At 43.5% G+C, this 22,546-nt stretch overlaps 1 protein-coding gene across 3 annotated transcripts in view; it reads right to left on the reverse strand.

Annotated features, from left to right (window-relative positions):
- The window catches only part of cpne5a (copine Va), a 98,551-nt gene that overhangs the window by 6,654 nt on the left and 69,351 nt on the right, over window positions 1-22,546 (reverse strand). For all 3 annotated transcript variants that reach the window (XM_048241490.1, XM_048241489.1, XM_048241488.1), the window contains 8 exons: window positions 18,602-18,643; window positions 18,365-18,440; window positions 16,210-16,263; window positions 15,697-15,758; window positions 7,046-7,092; window positions 5,628-5,809; window positions 3,944-4,071; window positions 2,186-2,288 (listed from right to left, as the gene is read on the reverse strand). In XM_048241490.1, coding sequence (XP_048097447.1) covers window positions 2,186-2,288; window positions 3,944-4,071; window positions 5,628-5,809; window positions 7,046-7,092; window positions 15,697-15,758; window positions 16,210-16,263; window positions 18,365-18,440; window positions 18,602-18,643 — 694 coding nt within the window. The remainder of the gene's footprint in view (window positions 1-2,185; window positions 2,289-3,943; window positions 4,072-5,627; window positions 5,810-7,045; window positions 7,093-15,696; window positions 15,759-16,209; window positions 16,264-18,364; window positions 18,441-18,601; window positions 18,644-22,546) is intronic.

The following is a 22,546-nucleotide window of genomic DNA, read 5'->3' on the forward strand; positions in this document are numbered from 1 at the left end:
TAAGCTACAGTGCAGAGGAGAACTTACTTAGGAATGATTACTGCATTATCACTGCATCGGTCAGTCACCTATATGAGACTGATCTAACAACTCCTGGAATATCATGATACTAAACATGTCATCAGACAACTCCTCGATCACACACAAATGGGCCCTGAAAAACCCAGGTTGGATTAATCAAGCTCACTACTGTTGGAGAGAGTAGGCTACAGTACATCAAGAGCTCTAATTCAGCTCTCTGTCATGTGTGGAAATGCACCTGTTCACTGCAGTGGGTTTAAACCAGGAGAGAAACTGAGAGAGAGAGAGAGAGAAAGAGAGAGAGAGAGAGAGAGGGGAAGAGGCTTCACATCAAAGGCTGCATATTCAGCATGCAAACATTAGTTTATCTGAGGGATGTGAGCGGAGTACACATTAATGCTCACAGGGGGAGGAGAGTGAATGATCACAGTCATTTATGCGTTCATTCAGCCCAGTTTAAAGGCACTAAATAAAGTAAAACTAAATAGTAGTGCATAGCAAAATGAAACATTCTAATGAATGGCCAAATCACACTGTATGTTGTAGAGAACAAAAACACCTGAAACTAATATTTCATGAATTAAATGCATTAGCTGCAATTAATAAAGGATCTCATGGTGTGTTCATCTTATTTAATACATCAACTAGTGTTGGGGATACTTTAATATCATGTTACCAAAAAATAAATATAAGTAGTGAGGACCTACAGTGTACAGTACATATTCATGCAGTGCTATGTATACTGTGAGCTCCCTTGATGCTCCAAAATGGTATTAAAGCCATCTGGCCTTAGATGAAACAGGTGATGGCAGGTCATTGACCCCAGATGGCAGACTCAGGCAATGGAAAGCAGCAGACAAGATCTTAAAAGGAAGGTGTGGCTGTTCTAAAGATGTGAGTAACAGTCGCAAATTCCCTTTAAATCCAGTCTGCTGGAATATCAACGCCAATGGCGAGCTGATGGGCTCCTCCGATGCTTCCATGGTGATGCGTCACAACACTCGCAACCTGCTGTAGGACAACACAGTAGCACTCCTGCTGCCTAGCAACAAATCAAGCTTTGGACACAAAGGGAGAGGGTAGTCTAGAGCCCTTCACATGCTTACCTTTTTTAACCACGCAACAACAAGGTCTTGTGTATAAAGGAAGAGCATGTAAGATCCTACATACTGCCTTCCAAGCACAGGATTCAATACTAGATCAAACACTGGAGAATACACAAAGATATGACTAGGAGGAGTATTCAGCTTTCATCCCGTACGCTTCTGAGTGATAGTTTGTGCCTGAATAATAAACTAACATGATGACATGCACCACCAAAAACACATCAGACAAAAAAAAATGCAAATGTTGTCCTGAAATATTCAAAGAAGAGAAAGTGGAGCAGAGGCGCCCAGAGTACACCCAATAGCAGACAGCAGAGAGGACGCTGCCAAGCTTCTCCACAGAGAGCAGAGAGAAAGTGAGATGGGGAGGGGGGGGGAGGGGTAAAGGAGAGAAAGCAAGGAAAAGAAAAGAAAGACAGAGAAAACAGGGAGGAACGGCGAAAGAGAGGGAAAAAGGGAAATAAAAGAAAGACATAGAAGGGTGGTGGGAATATGTAAACAGGAGAAAAAGGGGCTGACGAAGAAAGATACAAGGGGAGGGGGAGAGAGAGAGAGACAGTCAAAGAAAGAGAGAAATAGAGGAAGGGATGGAGAGAGAGCGAGAGAGAGGAAGGGAGGGAGAGAGAGAGGAAGGGAGGGAACGAGAAAGAGAGAGAGAGAAAGGGAGGGAGAGAGATGTGAAAAAAAACTCCTCTGTTTCTGTGTCCCAAAAAGCACTACACAGCTTCAAACAAATAAAAATACCAAAAATGAACAAGACGCAAAGGGAGACATGAGGAAAGTAAACAAGAATCACAGTGTGTGTGTGTGTGTGTGTGTGTGTGTGTGTGTGTGTGTGTGTGTGTGTGTGTGTGTGTGTGTGTGTGTGTGTGTACGGTGTGTGTGTGTGTGTGTGTGTGTGTGTGTGTGTACCGTATGTGTGTGTGTGTGTGTGTGTGTGAGAGAAAGAGAGAGAGAGAGAGGAACAGAATGTGTAATGTGAAGAAAGACATTCAGAAACAGAGATTGAGTCAGACACACAAACAGACAGACAGACAGACAGACCAGAGAGCACTCACATTGACAATAGCCTCTTTGGTCTGGGCCATGTCGGATATGACTCCGTCTGTGATGATGAGCAAGACGAAGTACTGAGAACCATCCTGCACAGCTGTGGCGTACCTACAGGGCAAACAGAAACCATGGAAACAGAACAGAACAGAACACCCTATCTGATACTCTCTCATTAGACCTGTGGTTGAAGAGGTTAAAACATAGCATTGCTTTTCGGATGAGAGGTTGGCTTATCCCCTTAAAAAATGAAAAAGACTTCAGTGGAAGTGATGTGAATTTGCACCTTAGTATTTTTCACAAGGTCTTGCATTTTATGCACAAAGCTGAATGGGAATTTCAGAGTTCACAACAATTAAAGATAGGGTAAGCAATGCTAAGCGATTTTAACACGAAACACGTTTTGTAACATTCAGCGAATACCTCCTCAAGATCTGCTAGCTCTCCATTCTCTGAGAACAAAACAGTCCTTTACGCAGCCAGTCCCCCAAACAACAACAAATCACTGTGTGGAGTTTCTTGGGGAGGACTGAACGGAGGAGTGAGCTACCTCTCCGGAGTGTTTTGTTTGGTTTTTGGTTCAAATATAATGTTTTTTTAGAAAAGTAAGACACACAGGAAAGGAGCATGTCCAGCCTTTGATCTCTGCTGCTGTTTGGCTTACAGACATGGCTCCTGACATTCTGGTATTCCTTTAACTGAATGCTGTGCACAAATGAGCTCTGGACTGTTGCACTGAGCTATACATTTAACACAATCAATTTCCTATTCCATCCTCGGTCCCATAGTTCAGTGTGTCGGTGAGCTTGTCATGACTTTTGAATGCTGGAGCATCACGCGCGAACAGAGCCATACATCATACATTCACTGGCAGAGGAAACCAGGTTAGGGTGCCGAGACAAGTCCCCATGTCCACCTCATTAGATGCTGGCATTATAAAACAGGACACACACTGACACATTGTAACAAAACCATCAGGTACAGTGTAACACAACAATAATCTTATGGCATTATAACAATGCCATTAGTCACAATGTAACACAGTAATTATGTGCTTGTTAAAACACCAAGTACCTACAAATGTTATACAAAAAGTTGTACAGATGTAAAGATGTATACAAAACACGATTAGCCCTGTGCACAACATTTGTGAAAATATTATTAAGAGTTTCTCAAGAGACTTAGGGAAACAATCAATGTCAGGCTCTGTTTTTTTTTCCAACAAAAAATAATTTATGAGCTTTCAGAAAACGTGGCCGTCCTTGTTCTGACACAAATTTGTCTATGTGTGAGAGAGGAAAGTGACATTTCCCCCTATTAATCACCAGCTAAAGACTCTTTGCGATGATAAGTGGATTCAGGCTGGACCCCTGGGTCATATGTCTTGCTTTTCATTTCAGCGTGTCACAAGTCTGCTCTATGTAGATGACGTTTCTAATTAAAACAGTGGCAGGGGGTTATCATTATCTCACAGAAATCAGCCTTTCTGTTGACATGCGCACCGCTTGCCCTCAGCTTTCAGACGACACACGCTAAATAAAATCTGTCCACTCATCACCTGACCTCTGAATCTAGCCTGCATACTCACAGGCAACATGTCAAGTTTAAAGTCCTCTAATTCACTTTCAGTGCACAAACATAGCCATAAATCGCCGGCATTGTGTCTTGGTGGATGATTAAGGTAGCGATGATGAACTTTTATTTTGAGTTTCATGCATAACAAATGGGATTGAGCGTCTTTTATCTGGTTTCGGGTGGATGCTTACCGAGCCACGTGGTTGATGATTGGAGCAAAGTTTGTCGGCCCGTAGAGTTGAACCGTCTTAAGGCTCTGGTGGTACGCCTCTAAAATACCCTCAATTCCATTACAGTAAGGGTTATCGACAATGCCATTCTGTAAGAGAATTCAAAAAGCTATAAGAAATATCTGGGTCACACTTTGCTTGCATGGTCACCTATAGATTGTGTAGAGATGGTTAGATTATAGACAAACTCTGCTTACACTTTGTTAACAATTTATGGTTAGGGTTAGGGGTTGGGTTCGGTTAAGGTGATGTTCAGTGATTGTTTGAAAATAACTTGAATTATTGAAATATTGAGTTATTAAAATAACTTCACTTGAATTTCAACAAACCCTCTATAAAGTCTATCAGACTATCCAGGTAAAGTGTTATCAAGCTCTGTCACTGTGTGATCATGTCTTTACTGTGTCTACTTCTTTCAAAGGTGTCTGCTGTGCGTGAAACAATAAAAACACACTCCTCATGCTTTCATCTAGTGATTCACATCTTTACCAAAATATAATATGCCTTAATGAGAGAAATGCAAACTGACAGTCTCAGCAGTGCTGAGGAAAGGGGCACTTTGGAGGCTGTAGAAACACAGAGAGACCACCCCAGGGGCCCAGTGGAGATGAAAAATGGCTAAATATGCAAGCACAGGAAGTCTGTTTGCATATTTACAGTAAGCAAGTATAAGTAAGTGTGTTTGTAAGTGTGTGTGTGTGTGTATATGTGTGTGTGTGTGTGTGTGTGTGTGTGTGTGTGTGTGTGTGCGCGTGAGAGAGAGAGAGAGAGATATTGTGCTATAAAACTCTTGCAGATGAGTTTAAATCACAATGACTTCTCATAACTGACTCCTTAATCACAGTCAGTATAAGGACCTCAGTAATGAACCTGCCACACTCACTTAACAACACTCACTTACTCATTTACCTCAGAGACCTCGCTTAGCCACACAGTACATTCACACACCAGCCAATCACTCACACACCAGAGAGTGAGTGTGAGTGTGTGTGTGTGTGTGTGTTAGCTTACACCTCAGAGACCTTGCATAGCCATAGAGTATATTCCTCAGTCATCAGCCTTTTACTCATTCACTAGATTACAGTTGGATTTAATAGCCTAGCGCCTCAGAGTCGTCCTCCACTGTTGCTGCTCGCACTCTCTCCTTCTCTCTCTCTCTTTCTCTCTTTTCATTTATTATAAGTGGGAAAGGAAACTAAGGATTCTTCATTAGAACTCTCGCATTCAAATGCAGCGAGACATTACAGCTGCTTTGATTAGCGCCCTGAGAGCATTAGCAGGCAGAGACACTCTTCTGGTGCTAATGAGCTTAGGGCTCAGCGTCCAACATGGAGACTGGCCAACGCAGTATCAAACATTAAGACAGTAAGGAGAGTTAATGGGCTGAAGGGGTCAGATTAGTGACGGAATGGAGAGGTAACGAGGACGACACACATTGTGTGTGTGTGTGTGTGTGTGTGTGTGTGTGTGTGTGTGTGTGTGTGTGTGTGTGTGTGTGCGTGCGTGTGTGTGTGAGTGTGTGCGTGTATGGCTGTGTACATGTATGTAAGTGTGTGTGTGTGTGTGTGTGTGTGTGTGTGTGTGTGTGTGTGTACGATGTTTCTGTGTGTGTGTGTGTGTGTGTGTGTGTGTTTATGACCCTCACCAGTGGGAACTCATGTGAGACTCTGCCATCAGGAGGCAGCTTGGCTCCGAAGCCCAGTGCGGGGAACATCTTATCGCTGTCGTAGTCCTGGATGATCTCCCCTACTGCCTTCAGGGCCATGGCGTAGGCGTTCATCTGGTAGGGGTTCATGTAGTGTAGGGAGGTGGACTGGGATGGGTTACCTGGGATTGCCGAGGAAGAGGGGTGGGTTGAGAGTTATTGAGTCATGAATCAAGATGAACAAAACACACACACACACACACACACACACACACACACACACACACACACACACACACTTCATCAAAGCCAGGTGAATAGCCCAATGTGGAGTCAGGGAAAAGAGTAGGATGTCAACACAAAAATGTCAACTGCGCTACAATAAACCTTTCATTACATTGTTATAACGTTATGAAGAATTGTTTAATATACTAATAACACAGGTGAAATAATACAACTATATAACTCAACTAGTCTGTAATCTCAGCCGATGATATGATATTTCTTTTGATAAATATATGAAGAGTTCAGATGCAAAACCCTCTAAATCTGTCTGACCACTTTTAAATGGGCCTTTTTTTATCAGGCTCCTATAGATTTTTGCCTACAAATTGATTGAACCAGGAAGAGAGTGGTATTTAGCGGGTTTTGAAGCAAAATTGTTTGATCAACACATACTATTTGTGGAGAGCATTCACCCACCATCGCTATCTCATTATTGACGGAGGTGGACAGTAAGGCGTTTAGAACTCTTCATATGTTCACATGTTCACTGTGCTTACACTCTGTTACTCAGTATGTAAAATATAATAGCATATATTTTTTTAAAAAGAGTTGTGCATACTGAGTGAGTTAATCCTTTCTAATCCTCCAACAGAAATTGTTACACAAAACAAGCCCCTAACTGTTGAGAGGTTTGTTTAACGTTCTTTTTAAATTACCAGGCTCAATTTTGTTAAACCGTTGGGGGGATCTTGCCCGGCTTCGGGCCAGATCAGAGCCACATCTGAGCCAGACCCCCCACCCATCCAAGCACTTCCAGGAACAAGCTCACCGCTGCATCTGGATGCAAGTGCTAATTTGATTGTGATTGCATGATTGCTGAATGAAGTATTGCCGGTGTGCCATCAGGCCGCCCAGCAAAGTAAAACTTCACTAATTCATGCAATTACTCATAAGAACCCAACCCTGTTAATTGCAAATCAATTTGGAGGAGGAGAGAGAGAGAGAGAGAGAGAGAGAAAGAGAGAGAGAGAGAGAGAGGAAAACAATTTAAGCAACTTGTCTTGTCTTGTTTCGATGTGTGCACTATCTGAAAATGCTAACAGGAAAACAAAATGCACTGTCAGGGTGGTAGCACGGACACAACATGGGGAAAAACAGCCTCAGTAAATGAAAGTAACTGTGAGAATACTTACCGTTAGAAGCAGTGAAATCAATAGCCACTGTAAAATGGATCTGGGTGCTAAAACAGATAGACAGAAATAGAGAGCAAGAGAGAGAGAGAGAGAGAGAGAGAGAGAGAGAGAGAGAGAGAGAATAGGATATCAAGATGAGGATCAAAGAACGAAAACAAAACTTCAGTCTGACAGACAGGAGAAGTGAAAGTGTCTAATGCAGGACCGGGACTCTGAATCACTACTGCACACGAATTGATCAGCTTTGAAAGAAAACTTGCTTTGTTGGGAAATGGTCTATGTTTTTGTAACAAGTACATCCTGTGAAATGTTCCACCTTTCTAAATCTACTAATGAAACATGTAGTCAAGTATGATTCAGTTTTTCTAAATCTACTAATTAGATATGCACAAGTACATTATCATCCCATATTAACATAGCTCACAGATGTTGCTCTTGTTTGAATGGTAGGAGTTTGTCCAAACTGTTTCAAAAGGAAAAAGAAGCATTATATAAAATAGCTAATAGTAATAAAATACATTAAGTATAAAGGCATGTTGAGCTATGCTAAGCATGTGTGCAAATATATAGACATTTTCCATTATATGTTGTACAGTACTGTCACAACAAACTTCAATTTAATGAAGGCAACTCTATTCACAAACTACACAGCCCTTGACTGGCACAACCACTTAACCACCTAACCGCAAAAGCCAGACCCAGCCATATCCCACAGCCCACAACAACATCAACCACCTAACCACGTAACCACAGAAGCCATATCCAACAGCCCACAACAACATCAACCACCTAACCACAGAAGCCATATCCCACAGTCCACAACAACATCAACCTCGTCCACATCCACACCACTCCACACCACATCCCCCAAGATCACAACCACTGCCATTTATATTCTCTTCCTTATCCATCTCTTCCTGCCTCTACTTTCTTTTTCTGCCCCCTCCCCCCACACACACTCAATTTGATTCAATTAAATTAAATTCAATGAGTTTTATTGGCACAACTTTTACAAGTTTTACAATGTTGCCAAAGCAGTAATGGAGAAAATTACATCAAGAGAAGAAAATAATTAGCATTTAATAGTAATAATAACTCGCTCCCTTCCCCCTCCCTCTTTCTCTCCCCCCTCCCTCTCTCCCCTCTCTCTTCTCTCTGCCAATAATACCTGAACTGATTGATTCTGTCCCTTCCTCTTCCTCATTCTCACTCTCATATCCACGACTCCCATTCTCTTTCCTTTCCATTATCATTCTCAGTCTGTATTCCATGCATACAGTGCATCGTCTTTTACGATCATCTCTCTCTCTTTCTCTCTCTCCCTCTTTTAAGTCCTTTCACTGACACTCCCCCTATTGACTGGGAAGCATCGGAGCTTTTCCTTGATGGACAAAGGTGCCCTTCGCGCCTGAGGGTGATTTGGTCTTAAGTCTCTCCTGCTAAATGATGCAGAACAGGCTCCCACACACTGCACAGGCCAATGGGCTGCTACACAGGTGATTCCAATTCCACACACACACACACACACACACACACACACACACACACACACACACACACACACACATACTGGGAGGAAGACAAAAAGACAGAAACACATACTGTAGATAGATAGATAAATAGATAGATAGATAGATAGATAGATAGATAGATAGATAGATAGATAGATAGATAGATACTTTATTGATCCCCAAGGGGAAATTCAAGATGCACACACACACACACACACACACACACATAGACAGACACACTCATACTGAGACAGAGAGAAGGACAGAGAGAGAGAGAGGACAGGTATTCATTAATTTCCTCACATACACACACTACATGTACAGATCCTGAAGCATGTACATGCAATACATAAACACACTGCAAAGCAGTACCCTGAGTATGGCACAGCACGGGAATCACTATTCCTGCTTAATTAGCAAGTCAGTGATGACACAAACAGTGGCGCAGACACTGACAGCAGAGAGGCATGAGGTGAATGGCAAAGCCAAGTGGACAGGCTCATATGGAAATGTCCACTGAAGGCATGCAGGCGGCGTGGCAAATCATCCGCTAAGCGGCCAGTCAGGCCAGCCTTGACCCGGCGCACAAATCACTGTGAATCCACGACATGAATATCAATCAGAGCCACCAGTCACAGCCCACACACACACACACTGTACAGTACATGCACGCACACGCACGTGCACACACACACACACACACACACACGCACACACACACACACACACACACACACACACACAAAAACACACACAAACATACACACGCGCACATGCACGCACATACAGAAGCCAAATGTAGGTCAGAGAACATTAAAGTACAATAAAAATCCCTTTCAAGAATTGAAATCTGTCAGAACAAAGCCTAAAAACAGCCCCTGGTCGTGTAGTGATTTTATCGAGTGTGGAGGGAACTTGTGGTGGTACACACACACACACACACACAGACACACACACACACACTGCGCTCCCTCTCTCTCTGTCTAAAGGCTTTCTGTGTCCTATTCAGGCTCATTCATTCACTGGCTCACAAGCCTGACTTATGGGATGTAATCCATGTGTATGTACACAGCGAGCCTTGCGTGCGGTCCATAATTACATTGCTCTGGTGTGCGATATACATCGTGTCAGCCGGCCACTTCACACGTCTTTAAACAAACCTCACTCTCTCTGTCGTACGTCACGCTTTATTCATGAGCCCACTCTCTGTGCCGACAAGAGCTGGATAAAATACTCTGTTCTCTCATTCTCTCTCTCTCTCTCGCTCTGTCTCTCTCTCTCTTTTTTTATGTCACTCCATCCTTCTCCTTGTGGTCTCCTCTACCCTTCTCTTTCCCTCCGTCCCATTCTGTCCTTAACTGTTTCTCTCTCTGCACCGCTCCCTTTCCCCTCTTCCTCTTCTCATCACCCTCTCTCCATCTCTCCTTCTCTCACTCTCTGTCCACCTTTCCCTTTGTTTCACTGTGAGGGACACAGACCAAGGAAATGGGTCATTAATTAACAAGCTTGCACATCAGTAATGTTCATTCATCCTTTACATCATCATTGTTCTCTTTCCCTCTCTCTCTCTGCCTGTGTTGCTTTCTCTCTCTCTTTCTCCCTCCCTCTCCCATTCCTATACTTAGCCATCAAATCTCAGTTTTTATTGCTGATCCTAGCTCATGGTTGTTGGATTTAGAATGTTAGAGAGGGTTAGGCTACATGACAGACAGAGAACTGAAAGCTGTTATGAATGGGTGCAATGTCATTGAGAGACTTGTGGGTACTTTAGCTCTCCTGTTATCTCATATGATAAAGTGCCTAGTGGTTGAGAATGGTATAAAGTGGCAATCATCCATTTGGCCTATCAATCAGCGGGAAAGACATTTGTGACTGCTTGTTCTTTTTCCTCGTCCGTTTCTCTCACAGTCTGTCTTTCTTTCGCACTCTGTAACGCATTCTCTCTCTATCTCTCTCTCCCCCTCTCTGTCACACAAATGCCATGAATCATATCCAATAGCTGTTGTCAATTTAATGCATTCCAAGACAATAAAAAATGTGTTTTTCTTTCCTTACAAAAAAAACTGCATATTAAAAACCCATCATATTGTTTTGCTTTTATCGCTTTGTTATTACTTTGAGTTGAGGCCATTTAGCTGCACTGTTATATTTGTTAATAATTGTTAGGACTCACTGCTGATATTGTTTTCATTAATTATATCTACGCACAGGTGCTTTGTGTGTGTGCACCTGTGTTTTTCCGTTATTGTTTTTATTTTAAGTACAGTTGTCTTGAGATGAATTAACTTAAAATAAGCTGCAAAAAGAATCCATTTCAGTATGCCATATATATAAAAGAATGAATATTTAGAAATAGTGCTCATATATTGAGATTACTCCAGGCTGTTTTTGTTTTAAGATGTAATAAAACATCATATGGGGCCCATTGAAAGGGGCTTACATTTTAAAATATCCTCCAGAAATAACACTTCAGAACAGTACATGACTTTTCTGAATTGTCGTTTCCGATGGAAACTTTAAAGTAGAGGGGAATCTATAATGACCTGCCATATCATCACTGGTAAAATGAAAGGGCAATCCTTCAAGCTGTCATACCACAGGAGAGTGCCCCGCAGGAAAGAGGTCTGCACATGTGGATCAAGCTGACAGACAGGTGCTGACAGACTACAACCTAGAAACCAGACAACCAGACAACCCAGTAACCACATTCCACCACACCAGAGCCATAGAGACATCTATGACACGGCTCTGCTCCATACAAGAGTGGGGAAAGCTGGGCAGACACTGTAATGTCTCTCCGTCGCATACGACATGGCAACTCATGTTTCAATCCACCACACTACATGTTCGAACTGCTGACACTGAAAGACTGCATACAAAAATCTCTGACTTGCCAGAAATCCAAACCAACCAATCCACAGCTGGAACACTGACACTGATTGTCTTCCAATCAGGCATCAGGAGCTTGCTAAAAATGCATGACAAATCAGACGGTGTGTTGGGTCCAACTAAATAGTCAAAATAGCACAGTGTCTGCTCAGCTTAACTTTTCCATTCCACACTATGGAAGAATGAACAGTACTGAATGATTAAGAGATAATGATTGTGAACATCGTCTGTCTTTGTTCCTATCATTTCTTCACACCTACACCTACACATCAGGAGGAACACACTCCAGAACAGCACAACTCATCCACGACGGCTTTTGAGCAGTACACTGGGTTGAATATATCATGGCATCATATATACAGTACTATATACACACACCCATTGGCCTGTGCAGTGTGTGGGAGCCTGTTCTGCATCATTTAGCAGGAGAGACTTCAGACCAAGGACCACTTAACTAATAAAAAGAAACTCACGGACCACTTAGCTAAAGATTAGACCTACTTCAACAGTACACAATAGGCCTACTCACTGAACCACCACCTTGCTTATTGTCTTTGCACCTTGCTTATTGTGTCAGTAGATTAATATGATTTAAACTGGCATATCTTACATAGGCAGTGTTGCAGAACTGTTTAGATTTACATACAAGTTGGTTCAATATGGCAAACAACTCATCTATATTATATTTTACCACATCTGCCCGCGGACCACTTGGGATAGCTTGCGGACCACCAGTGGTCCCCGGACCACACTTTGAGAAACACTGGTCTAAGGCATCGTTTCCCAACCTTGGGGTCGGGACCCCATGTGGGGTCACCTGAAATTGAAATGGGGTCGGCTGAGATATTGGGTATCTTACAATTCATCAGTACATTACATAAAAATATATATACATTACATAAAAAATATGAAAACCCCCATGATATCCAAGTTAAGTTACTACCGGTAGTCAGATCCTTCATTGCAATCTAGCTATGTAAAAATAAACTTAGACACCCCACATGAGATCATCACAGGTAATAATGCTTGATCAACGTTCCAAACAAAGTAGCAAAGCAACCAGGCGAGTTAGTCAAACAAACCAATTAGCTTGTTAGGACATTTGGGGAGATATATCACCCTCAACTGGATGTTACAGCAGAAGCCAGGCTGGCCACAGGTCTGTGTGGAAGAAGAAAAATGTCCAGCATCTCGTTCGCCCCGCACATGGAGGGATTGGTTAAAAATAAATAGCTTGACAGGTAAAATTTCTCAAAGAAAAGCTATTCACTCTTTGCCAGCAAAAATGGCAGTGTGCTGAACACCTCATAGAAAAATGCAGAATGAAGGGCATGATCGTGTGTGTGTGTGTGTGTGTGTGTGTGTGTGTGTATTTCGAGGGTTGACATACATCTTCAAAAATATTCTACTGCACTGCAATGTGATGGGCAGAGCAATTTGTGATGGTGAAGGAGTGTGCTTTCTTGATTGATTCAAATTCATGTTTGAAGAGAAGAAAAGTGATTCTGCTACCTGTTTGACACAAAGTGCTCTCAGGTGGAGAGTGAAGAGAACAAAAGAGAGGGGGAAAAAACACTCCTAAAAGCTTTGAGTGGTCGAAGGTGTTTTTTTTTTCAGGGCTTTGAATAAAAAAGAAAGATCTAGAAAAGAAAAGCGAGACACGTGAAATGCCATAATAGCTGGTTACAAATGTCAGAGCTTGTCCAGGTCGGCTTTATTGAGAGTGTTACAGATCGTAGCCCTTTGGGAGGGAAAGGTCAGTCTTTTGTCAGGCTGAATACGGAAGGAGGAATCAAGAGTTCAACAGCTATAACTCACACTAATAGACAACAGCAGTTGTGTTAGCTTTCCAACAGCTATCCTTTTTGTCAGGACATGATTAGGTGTACTTTTTGCCTGCGCTCTACACTCAAAGTAAATTAGTCACGGAAAGTGTTTGCCAAAAATAAAGGAAAATTTAAAAAGAAAGAGCTGTGACATTCAATAAAGCATAGGCAAAGCAAACTGAACCACATTAATCTTTAATATCTACAGCGATGTATCTTAAATTTCCCTCCTCTCACTTTAAAAAAATGACTGTACTGGGTATAGCCTAAACTGAGTCCAAGAAAGCTTCACCCACCATACGTAAAGGCTGCAGACAACTCAATTAACTATGGAGTCAATTTATCATTACTATTATAGTATAGATAAAGATATAGATTTATAATAAAGTAGTTTGTTTGTTTACTCAAATCAGGATGCAATGCAATGTAACGTGACAACATACCATGAGCATGCAGATATTAAAACTCAAAGGTGTAATGTAGATTGATGATCTACCAAAACTATACTTCCTGTTTTCCACATTTTTGTTTGTTTCCACTGCTGTTTCCTGTATATTATCATGTAATTTCCTGCCAGGACTTAATGTGAGCTACACACTGGTCTTGCCAATCATATCTATGAGTCTGTTTCCACTCCCTTGGTTGTCCCTGCACCAAGTTGAAGCCATATCAGAGTGTTTTCTATCCCTGAGCTTACCAACTCACCACTGACAGAGATATAAACATGATTATACCCAAAGCCTGTTATCATGGGCATGAACACAGATCCAATTATGGCGCCAACCCACTCTATGTCAGAAACACAAGTAACTAATGACTGAACATTTAACATTAGCATAACATTAGCAAAAACATGGCCCTCTAGAGATATGATGAAGCTCATAACTTTGCTTCTACAGTATAACCTATGGCACATGTTTATAAGTTGGCAAGACACCATAGATAATGAGGTCTGACATAAATGTATGGCAATATAACATTGCCATTAGAAGCAGTACATCTACATAAACATACACACAAAACCTAGGATTGTGCTTGAATTGTGCAGTGTAATATTTGTGATACAACTAGATGTACCGCAGAGTGGTACAAAATATGACCGCCGCCCAGTCCAGCACATTTTTTCCACAAAAATAAATCCTGCTGAAAGGCCTATATGATTCTAACTGTCTCACTAAATTGCATTATCCACACTCAATTCTCACTGGTATCTGCTAGACAACAAGTACCAAAACATGATTAGTTCATAGATTTCACATGTAAAATTAATTTTATACAACCCCACCCCCATCTTGCCTGTTTATAATTCTGAGAAATTCTTGAATTGTGTGCATGTGTGCGTGCACACGTTTATGTTTATGTGTGTGGGTGTGTGTGTGTGTGTGTGTGTGTGTGTGTGTGTGTGTGTGTGTGTGTGTGTGCGTGCTTGTGTGTTTGTCTGCGAATGTGTGTTTGTGCATGTGCATGCATGCGTACATGTCTTCTGTGTGAGTATGTGTCATACGTATGATTACTGTGAATGTATGTGTGTGCGTGTGTATCTGTTTATGCACATTGTGTGCACATGGAATGGGTTAACATGACCCCTGGAGGCAAACATACAGAAAAAATTGGTCATCCTAGGCCCTACGGTTGTCAAGATTTTCACAGAAAAATGTGTCTGCCCTACCCTCCTTTTGGGGGGTCCAGTCCAGCGGGGGGGCTACAGATCAAAACGAAAAACGATGGTTCCATGCTATCCATGTGGGGTTACATGCCCACCAAGTTTCGTGTACCCTGGTCTTTCAGTGTCCCGGGAATCCTTGACGGAAATTTGGACATGCGAAAAAAAAAAAAAAAAAAAATCTGACTAAACCTATATGACCGCCGCTTCGCTGCGCGGCGGTCATAATAATATTAATCTCATGATAGAGCATTCAAGCAAACAGCTACAGAAGATCATGAAGAAAGTACTTCCTCCACAGCTGGGTAAGCTAGTAGTTAGTCCATTGCTCTTGCCATCTGCTACCATGTGTGTTGTTTCCTTCTCAAAGATTTCCATTTGCTGATAAGACCCTGCACCGCGAGGGCTACCCACTAATCAATATCTCCCAGGTTCACACCACCCACCCTGTGGGGCCATGCCAAACACACCTCTTCTGGGGCTGCTCAACTCTACACACTCGAAGCACATACAACTTCCCAGGGCGCCTTCGTTCCTGCCTGCCTGCCACAACGAGCTGTGAGCCCCCATCCTGGTTCATTTACGCTTGTCTGCCTGTCTGTTTTAGCGCTCCCAGCACTGCTGCTCCTGTTGCTTCTGATCTCCCACTCATTTACTAACAACAACAACAACAACACCAACAACAACAACAACACGAGAGAATCACCTGCTATCTTTGTGTACATGTACTAGTTAGCGGTTTGCGTGGACAGCTTCACTCACCCTGCCTTGATGTAGTCCAGGAACGTGTGTTCAGACTCCACGGAGAAAGCCAACAGGGTCACCTGGAGGACGACAAAACTGGTGTTTAAACAGCTGAAATCTGTCTTATTGGTGAAATTGAAAGGGAAAGCCATCACTCTGGCACAGTTTAACAGTGCAGCCATGTGTAAGCAATACTGGGACTGGGTGGGCTCTTGTGGCTGCATTGATATTTTAATCACATAGGCAGCGTCTCGTTGTGTGTGTGTAAGGGGAGCGGAGGTGATGAATTGCTTCACTGGGGCCTTAATTAGATTCTTAAATCGTTTGTTTTGTAGGGAAGGCTGCTAACGCTAACTCCTTTAAAATGGAGAGCAACATAGCAGAGTTTTTGTGTAGGGCATCCGTCATGGCCGCCCAGAGACAGCCCATAAATAAAAACACTAATAAAGCACTGCGGAGTGGGACATGGCCTTTTGCGTGTGTGTGTATGGTCTGCTGTATCCGTGAGGGGGAGTTGCGTGAAGGACTCACCGTCCCTGAGTTGATGTAGCGTCGCTTTTTGATCTTCTTTTTGGCATTGACCACCTTGGGCGAAAAAAACAGACAGACGTCAAATGTGACATCGCACAGCAACCAGCAGTCAACTGCAACTAATATCTGGTATCTTTCCTTTCCTTTCATTTTCTCCACCCAAGGACATGGTCAGACACCTATACTGCGTACTCAATGGCTCATACACACTTCAAAACCACAGGACTCCTGAGCAGTACAACTGGCTACACTATTTCATGTTGGCAGAATACAAGAATACAAACAAACAGAAAATAAAAATACAAATCAGTGTTAGAAAGAACACATCACAGTGTCACTTTGCACGTTTAACTGAGCATATGGAGCAGCATTGTGAAGATTTAACTTTCAGTTGTTTTCTAACACATCACTGATATCACATTTTTTTTGCAACTAAACTTTAACTTTAGCTTTAACTTGTTCAAAGGATGTGTTGAGGAGGAAAAGTAGGAGAGTAAAAGTCTCTGGATACTCCTACATAGCTAGTTGCACATTGGCAACGAAACCTGTGCAAACTGTCAGCTGATAGTCTTTTGATTGGTCCGCTGGGCCTGAGCAGGAGGGGAGGTGGGAGACAGTGTTGCCTGGCATATTGTTCAGCAGAAGGCCGTGTTCCCACACAACCGGCACACTCAGTCTCTCTAAGCCTCACACAGCACAGATGGGCTACGGGAGAGACCACTGGAGAGCCACAGGCAGGGTTTGTGCCGGACGGGGGCCGGATCAGGGCCAGATGGGGCCGTGGGCAGTGCTGAAATATGTTGCTTTTTAACTGGCCTGCGCACCTTAGGCCCAGACCCTCTTGTCACGCTGCTGTGAATGTCACGCACTACTGAGGAAGAGGTAAGTCTCTTATCCCAAGACCCAGTGTGTGTGTGTGTGTGTGTGTGTGTGTGTGTGTGTGTGTGTGTGTGTGTGTGTGTGTGTGTGTGTGTGTGTTGTGTGTCTAAATGGGTTTGAGTGTGTCTAAGTGTCTGAGAGAGATTGTGTGTGTGTGTGTGTGCATGTGTGTACGGCTGTGTATTTGTGAAAACACAAGCCAGCATGAGTGAAATGCAAAAACCTACAGTATGTAAAATGCAAAAGAACACAAGCAAGTATTCTGCCATATGGGACTGTGCCTTTTGGAACAAAAATACCACTCTGAGAGAAGTACTCATTTCAAAGACAAAAACAACATGAAACCAATACTGAACAAGCCAAATAGCAACAAAAGCCCCACAACTTTTGAGAATGTTTCACTGGCTCACTAAACGTACCCCAAAACCTACAGTAAAATCTGCTCTGACAGTCACGCAATGCAGACAACTGGCTGACCAGACTGCTGGTTTCCACAGCAACAGAGTTGATTGAGTGGTCCGTCCTTGCGAAGGTTAACTAATGCAGCTGGCTCTGTGGTGTCAGCAGAGTGAAAGGGCAGGGTGGAACACCATCGCCCCGCATACAGCCATCTTGGCTCCACCGGACTCCAAAGTGTCTAGTCGCTGATTCAAAAGCTTATCTGAGGCAGCACACTTGTTAATGAGCCGCTCCAACAGGCCTGTCAGAAGACAGCCAGCTGTAACGGGCGAGTTCAGAGCCACCTATACCTTCTACGCTTGGCTGAGCGAGATCAATCTGATCATCCTGTCTTTGTGGAGCGGCCTCATCATTATACTCCCCTATCAGCTCTATACAGAGGTGAGATATTAGCTTCTCTAAACCTAGTGCCGTTCTCTGAGTGCCTCATTTCTGCTTTATTCCTGCTTCTCACATTCATATTTAATGAAATATGCAGTGTCGCTGAAGCGCACGGTACATTTTTAAACACTGTGCACCCAGTACAGTCCAGAATCCATGACCTTGGGTGACTCCCTTGGCGCTTTGCCCTATCAGGAGCCCCAGAAGACCTGTACACTCAGCGGCCTTTGACCTCAAAAATGCTGGCTGCAAATCCCTCCAAAAATAAGAGTGCTATAAAAAGATGGATGGAGTATGCATCATGGCTCTTCTTGATGTATATTGACAGTGATATCGTGAATTGGCTCTACCTCTCTCACACAAACACTAGTCTCTCTTGCTCTCTCTCACACACACACATACAAACACACGATCCATCCCCCCAACTGTGACTCACCTCATAGACATTGAATTGGCTCTGTCCGCGCGAGAGCTCTCTGAAGCTGGTGGTGAACTCCCCAATAAAGTCATGGCTGGATCATGATAGGGACACAGGAGTGGGCAGTGACACAGATCCATATCAGCCATCAAAACACAGTGTAATCTATATTCACTGACAGCTGACATCCAATGTAATGCGTATTGATTCCATAGGCTCTCGGTGTGTGTGTGTGTGTGTGTCATTTAATCCTACCTGCCATCTCTATCCCAGTCATACACTTCAATCTTGATAGACCTGTGGAAAACACACACACACACACAGAGAGAGAGTTAGTCTAAAAAGCACAGACATCCTCCTTATCTTGTCTCTATTCCTCATGGAGAGGCATATATCACTCTACCAACTCTTGCTATCAGTTAGATGTGACTTTCAAAGTCAAGTCCTCAACTGAGTCAAGCTTGCACTGCATATTGCTCCTCAAAGCAAATCCAACCAATTACATCACATTAGCTCAAGAGCACCGCTTGAATTAAGCAGACATCAAGTAGCATATGTGTGTATTTGCGCATATCATGTGTTTTTGTGTGTGTGTGTGTGTGTGTGTGTGTCTGAATGGGTTTGAGTGTGTCTAAGTGTCTGAGAGAGATTGTGTGTGTGTGTGTGTGTGTGTGTGTGTGTGTGTGTATGTGTGTGTGTCTATGAGTACGCTGTAGGCTACGTGTGTGTTTGGGAGCACCCATGAGAGTGAAGCAAAGTTTGTGGAGAATCACCACATCATTTTTAAACACTAATTAAATTTGAGTCACTGAATAAATGCCAACTCATGGAGTGAACTCTCTCTTCGACTTCAACTAATGTGATCAATCACACACAGCCACTGTCAAGTCAAGTCGGCTTTATTGTCAATTTCTTTACATGCACTGGTCATACAAAGAATTGAAATTTCGTTTCTTACTTTCCCATGCAGACATAGAAGACATACTTTAAATACAGACATAGACATACTTTAGACATAGACATAGCCATAGCCATAGCCACAGACAATAAAAAATAAAGATATACAGACATACCACATACAGACATTAAAGTGCGAGACTGAAATATAGAACATATATCAAAATATAGAAATATAGAACATATATCAAAAAATAGAGGTAGTTGTGTTGTATATTTACATAGTCCTAGCGTAACCTTCTGACAGAGTAGTAGTAGCAGCAGCATTGTGGCAGAGTGATAAATAACATTGATAACATTTACATGAAGTTTAAACTTGTGCTTCTGTGTACTGTATATTTACATTGATATGCAGTCATTTCAAGTATATCAGGCTTGATATGAAGCAGCAACACGTTAGGCTGCGCAGTCACAGTGCAGTTCCACAGGGCGGTCCTGGGGGTGGGGGGGGTTAGGGTAGACAGGATCCTAGGGTCCTAGGTTCCTGGCTGGCTGGTGGGTGGGGGGGGGCTGTCAGTGATGGGAGAGTGGGTAGAGTGTTCAGCATCCTGATTGCTTGGTGGATGAAGCTACTTGCAAGTCTGGTGGTGCGGGAGCGGAGGCTCCTGTACCTCTTTCCAGAGGGCAGGAGGCTGAACAGTTCGTGTGCAGGGTGGGTTGTGTCCTTGACAATCATTAGTGCTTTGCGGGTGAGGCTGGTGGTATGTCCTGCAGGGAGGGGAGTGGTGCTCCAATGATCCTCTTAGCTGTGTTAACAATGCGCTGGAGGGTCTTCCTGTTCTGATCTGTGCAGCTTCCGCCCCACACTGTGATGCAGCTGGACACGATGCTCTCGATGGTCCCTCTGTAGAATGTGGTCATGACGGGAGGCGTGGCACTTGCCTTCTTCAATTTGCGCAAGAAGTAGAGGCGCTACTGGGCTTTCTTCGCCAGTGATGCTGTGTTGGTGGTCCAGAAGAGGTAATCGCTGATATGCACCCCCAGGAATTTTGTGCTGCTCACTCTCTCCACAGCATCTCCATCGATGGACAGTGGTGGCAGTTGTTTGTGGCCTCTCTGAAAGTTGACAACAATCTCCTTGGTCTTGCTGACATTCAGCAGGAGGTTGTTGTCTTTGCACCATTTAGCCAGCAGGTCTACTTCTTCTCTGTAGTGAGCCTCATAAGCCCTTAGTGATGAGGCCCACCAGTGTTGTGTAGATCCATAAACTTCACCAGATGGTTGGAGCTGTGAGTGGTTGTACAGTCATGTGTTAGCAGTGTGAAGAGCAGGGGGCTGAGCACACACCCTTCTTGGGCCCCCGTGCTCAGGGTCAGAGTGCTTGAGGTGTTGTTCCCGACACATTACTGCTTGTGGTCTCTGCAACAGGAAGTCCAGCAGCCAGTTGCAGAGGGAGGTGCTGAATCCTAGCTTGTCCAGTTTGCTGATGAGTTGTTGTGGTATTATGGTATTGAATGCTGAACTAAAGTCTATGAACAACATTCTCACATATGAGTCTTTATTGTAAGTGGGTGAGGGCTGGATGGAGGGCAGAGCAGATTGCATCCTCCATGGATCATTTGGCTCGGTATGCAAACTGGAAGGGGTCCAGGGTGGGGGGGTAGGGTGGCTTTGATGTGTGACATGACTAGCCGTTCGAAGCACTTCATGATTATGGGCGTGAGTGCTACAGGACGGTAGTCATTGAAGCATGATGGTGATGATTTCTTTGGCACGGGTATGATGGTGACAGCTTTGAAAAGTGATGTGGCACTCTTGTAACCTCCTTCATTAAAGACTTAGGCATGGTTACATTTGTAACCTCCTTCATTAAAGACTTAGGCATGGTTACATTTGTAACCGCCTTCATTAAAGACTTAGGCACGGCTGCACGCAAACAAACCCTCTGACCTGAAGTAAGAGAAACGATTTGGGATGAATTCAGCTAATTTGACCCATAATGCCCTTGCCAATCGCTCAGGGTTGTTTTAGAAGTAAGATTAGATCAAATGAATCCCGCAAATTATAATTCCTATGAAACCAAGCATAAGCCTCTGGTGCCATGACAACTCTGTGTTTTGATTGGCGACAGCGATGCTGGTGTTGTGTTGCAGTGAAGAGTGTTGACAGAGCTTTGGTAAACTTTGGGGCAAGTTCTCGTCTGCTAACTGTGTGGATGATAATGAGGAGGAGGAGGAGGAGGAAGAGGGGGAAGAGCAGAGGGAAGCAGTGCTTCAGTCATGCTACCAAAATAAGAGAGAAAAAGGAAACCCCAAAATAAGCCTTCTCCTCCCCTGAGGGATGCCATGGAGAGGAAGGGGGCGGAGGAGAGAGGAAGGGAGAGAGACTCCGGGTCTCCCGTTAGCCACTGCTGTTGCTCACAGCCTGGATGCCCCCAGCACTGCTGAGGAGAGACTATGAACAGACAAACAGAAGTGCAAGTAGCACAAGTGACACCCTCAGTACTCAATAAAACAGGTACGTGTGAGAGTCTGAGTATTCTTTGGCTTGTCCATTTATATAAATGGGTGTACATATGAATGTGTGTTTGTGTGAGTCAGTAGAATTGTCAGGATAATTTCTTGTCAGTATAATTGTTTTGCATTTGGATGACAGCCTATGGTTGTCTGTGAGTGTTTGCATTTGTGTGTGTGTGTGTGTGTGTGTGCCTGTGTGTACATTCATGCTTGGCTAAAGAAGGACAGTAGATGAAGAGCAGATGATAGTGATGGCTTATTCCCCTGCAAACGCCACCTCTGAACCATACTTTGCTGTTCTATTGGCTGCTCTTCTGTGATTGACGGGTGAGATTGCCATGTTGTGGCTATCTATCTGCTGTTGGCAGAGAAACGCTGTTTTCTCTCCATCTGAGTGATTCCAAACTACTATGCCATTCAAAGGGGGATTTGTTCTGTCCATCTTCACACATCCACAAGACAGAGGACTTGAGAACGTGTCTGTCCATGATCTGGCTTCTCTATGGCAGGACAAGGCCAGAATATGGCCGGAGGTGTGGCCCAGACAGATATACCCTGTGGTCGTGGAGTGAGAGAAAACTACAAGCGCATCTACATGCAGCACTCAGCTCTTCCAGTCCATTATGATTAAGAGCGTGGGTTAAACCAAAGTCAAGGTGTCTTTGAAGCACAGAGCGGCGCTCAGGAAATGACACTCAGGGCTCTTTTTGAAGAGTCTTTGATAAGAACAATAAAACACTCCTGCAAAAGCACACTCCAGTCTGCTGTACTTGAGGAAAATCATATT

The sequence above is a fragment of the Alosa alosa genome, chromosome 4, assembly GCF_017589495.1.
Source record: "Alosa alosa isolate M-15738 ecotype Scorff River chromosome 4, AALO_Geno_1.1, whole genome shotgun sequence".
Taxonomy (NCBI): Eukaryota; Metazoa; Chordata; class Actinopteri; order Clupeiformes; family Clupeidae; genus Alosa; species Alosa alosa.